We start from the raw sequence: 3077 nt of genomic DNA, 5'->3' as shown, positions 1-3077 counted from the left end.
ATATAAATATATTTAATATATATTTTATATTTTAATATATATTTTATATTAATAGTAATTATTTTTTATAACTGATTTTGATATATACCTAATATGATTAATTTTTCAATCCTTTTCACCACTATGTTTCTGTTTTAAACTTAAATTTTAAAATAATCAAGAAAAATACAAGGGAATCATAAAACTAATTAATTAAGGAAAAAGGAAAATTTTAATTACCTACTAAATTTATAGGATATATGTATAGAATATGTTTTCAAATCATATGATCTTTTTTATGTTCAAATTTTTTAATAACCCGGTATATATATAATATAACATGCAACCAATAATTATTGTTCAACAAAATATAGCATTGTTGATTGTTTTATTCATTAGATGGTTATAACTATTTATAGCATCAAAGAAGCCGAAAAGAATCAGCTAGAACACCATTAGCTCCATCAGGGAAGAAACCACCAGGAACACTTTCATTTCCGGTGCCATAAAGTATCCTCAACAATGCTTGTGGAGATCTATCGTATGAAAGAGAATCATTGTTAGCAGAAAGAACATTGCCAGTGACTCTGCCCTCAGCACCTTGCTCAATAGGGACAACAAGACCTTCATCTTTCACACCTTCCTTCCCTAACCGGTTCCGAAGATCCGAGATTCGATTCGTAAACTCTGCCACACTCACTCCATCATATGGCCTTACTATCTCGTCTCGCCGTTCGTATAGCAGCGTTCGGATAATCCCATCTTGCCCGGCTTCTACACCTAGAATTCTTGCTGCAAGCTGCACTTGCATTGCACCATCAAATAATGTGAATTAGGTTATATATTTGATTATTTTAGGCTTCAGAGTTTATAATTTTTTATTTTTATTATTAGGTTTAATTCTTAACCTTTAGATTAAGTTCTTACTTTGTTTCTAACTTTCAATCGTATTACTTTTATGAAATAATATTTTATTTTGTTGTATTTTAATTTTTTTATTAAAATTAAATTTTTTTAAAATATCTCTTTTTATTATAAGTTTTTTAGATAACGGTATAAATCATAATTATAATAAGGTGAAAATTCAGACGCAGCTAACTTCACATGAAGTTGATAGTTAAAAAGTCGTTAAATGATTTGAATAATTTGACTAAATTTTCATTTAACGGCTCTCAATTATCAACTTCACGTGAAGTTGACTGTATCTAAATTTCCACCAATAATAATAATAATAATCATAATTAAAGAAAAATAGTAATTTTAGAAAAATAATTCAATTTTGACTAGAAAATAAAAAAATAAAGTATATTAAATATTAAAAACAAAGTTAAATTTAACTTTTTAACATTAAAATAATACTTTATAGTTATTACTATTACCGTTTTGGCGGCTGGAGTTAGGAGCAGTGCATTGGCATTAACTAAGCCAGTAAGACCAATATAAGGAAGAAAATAAGCTGCAAGCAAAAAGTTTGTGTCATTGGCATAGGGATCAAATGGAGGCACAAGTTGTCTTCCAAAGGCATTATCCATGAATTCTGCAAATGTTGCTGAGCTTATATTCACCAATGGCCTTGCGATCCCACCATTGATCAATGTCCTCTTTATTGCCCTGCAACCAAAATTAATGTTACCAAAGTTATATATAATCATGCTATGTAATTATGTATATATTAAAATAGTAATATTAGATATCTAAAATTATATAATTATTTTAGAGATAATTAATGAATATTAAACAAATTAATTTTAGAATGTTTATTGGATTGATTTTATTCTAACTGATTTCTTTTATTAACTGGTTTTAGTTAATTTGATTCGGTTCGATTTTCATAATGATAATTAAAAATCAGTTATACATATTAAATATTTGTTAAAATATAAAAAATATATTAAAATTATATAGAATAAAATATGTTTAATTATTCTGTTAGTTTCAGTTTTACTAAATTTTTAATTAGATCTTTATATTTTTTTAATTAGATTTCTATACTATTTTTAATTTTGTAATTAAATTATTTTTATAGTAAAAATATTAAAATTAACAGAATATTTTTTTTAAAATATATACGATCAAATATCTAATTAAATTTTTAATTATGAATATCTTCAATTTATAAAAAAATATTTAATTAACTCTAATATTTTTTACATTAAAAATGATCTAATTATAAAATTAAAAATAATATAAAAATTTAAAAAAAAATAATATAAAAATCTAATTATAAATTTAATAAAAATATAAAAATCAACAGAATAATCAAATCATACGAATATATATATTGATTGTTACGAGAGAATGAACCTTATACGTCCAACGTATTGGTAACCAATCTGGGAGAAAATATCCTTAACAAGGGGACCAAGATTGGCCACACTGGCACCAATAGGAGAGGGTCCTCCATCTACTAAATTTGGAGCAACCTCGTTTAATCCAAGACCCAATGCTCCCTTCAAAAAGATCTCAGCAAAGAGGTAATCAAAATTCAAAGCAAATTTAAAAAGAAGATCATCAGTTATTGGTGCAATAATTGTGACTGATCCCACAAGAACTGCATTAGGAGAATAAGAGAGGAGCACTAGTAGTAGAGCAAAGAGTTTGGTGGATTTTGAAATAATCTTAACAGCCATGTTTTTCTTTTTTTTTTTTCCCTTCTTGTTGATGTTGCATGCATGCATGTACCTCTCTATATATAAAAAGGAATGAAATGTCACGTGGCGAAATGCATGTTGCTTTTAGGGTAATTGAGTTTGAGGGACTAAACGAGTAGTCTTATATTATTCTTTTTTCTGAACTTCTGGTTGGGGTAGCTTTGAAAGATTAACTTGGATTTGTGCCTAGTTAGTTTACCTAGAGAGTGTAGCAAGGATGAATAGTACCAAATACAAGAAAATTTCTTCAGTCTTCTAAGAGAAAATAAATACTCTTAGCTATACATATATATAATAATTAGGTAGGCTATGTACATGGTACAAGGAAATTCTTAATTATATACATGGGATAAAATATTGAGAATAAATTTTTTCGACCTATAATTGATTTTTTTTTTTCCTTTTACAATGGTCGTACCAATAATATTGGATCATCCATTGTATGTG

General features: G+C 26.6%; 1 protein-coding gene across 1 annotated transcript; it reads right to left on the bottom strand.

Annotated features, from left to right (window-relative positions):
• Window positions 1-386: 386 nt before the first annotated feature.
• LOC107483363 (ferritin-like catalase Nec2) lies at window positions 387-2609 on the bottom strand. The gene is made up of 3 exons (XM_016103985.3): window positions 2284-2609; window positions 1359-1590; window positions 387-778 (listed from the first exon to the last, which is right to left on the bottom strand). The coding sequence occupies exons 1-3, from the start codon at window positions 2607-2609 to the stop codon at window positions 401-403; spliced, it is 936 nt and encodes a 311-aa protein (XP_015959471.1). The 3' UTR covers window positions 387-400.
• Window positions 2610-3077: the final 468 nt, after the last annotated feature.

This window comes from Arachis duranensis, chromosome 4 (assembly GCF_000817695.3).
Source record: "Arachis duranensis cultivar V14167 chromosome 4, aradu.V14167.gnm2.J7QH, whole genome shotgun sequence".
NCBI classification, from domain to species: Eukaryota; Viridiplantae; Streptophyta; class Magnoliopsida; order Fabales; family Fabaceae; genus Arachis; species Arachis duranensis.
The sequence above is the reverse complement of the archived record's forward strand: the minus strand, read 5'-3'. Positions and strand labels throughout refer to the sequence as shown.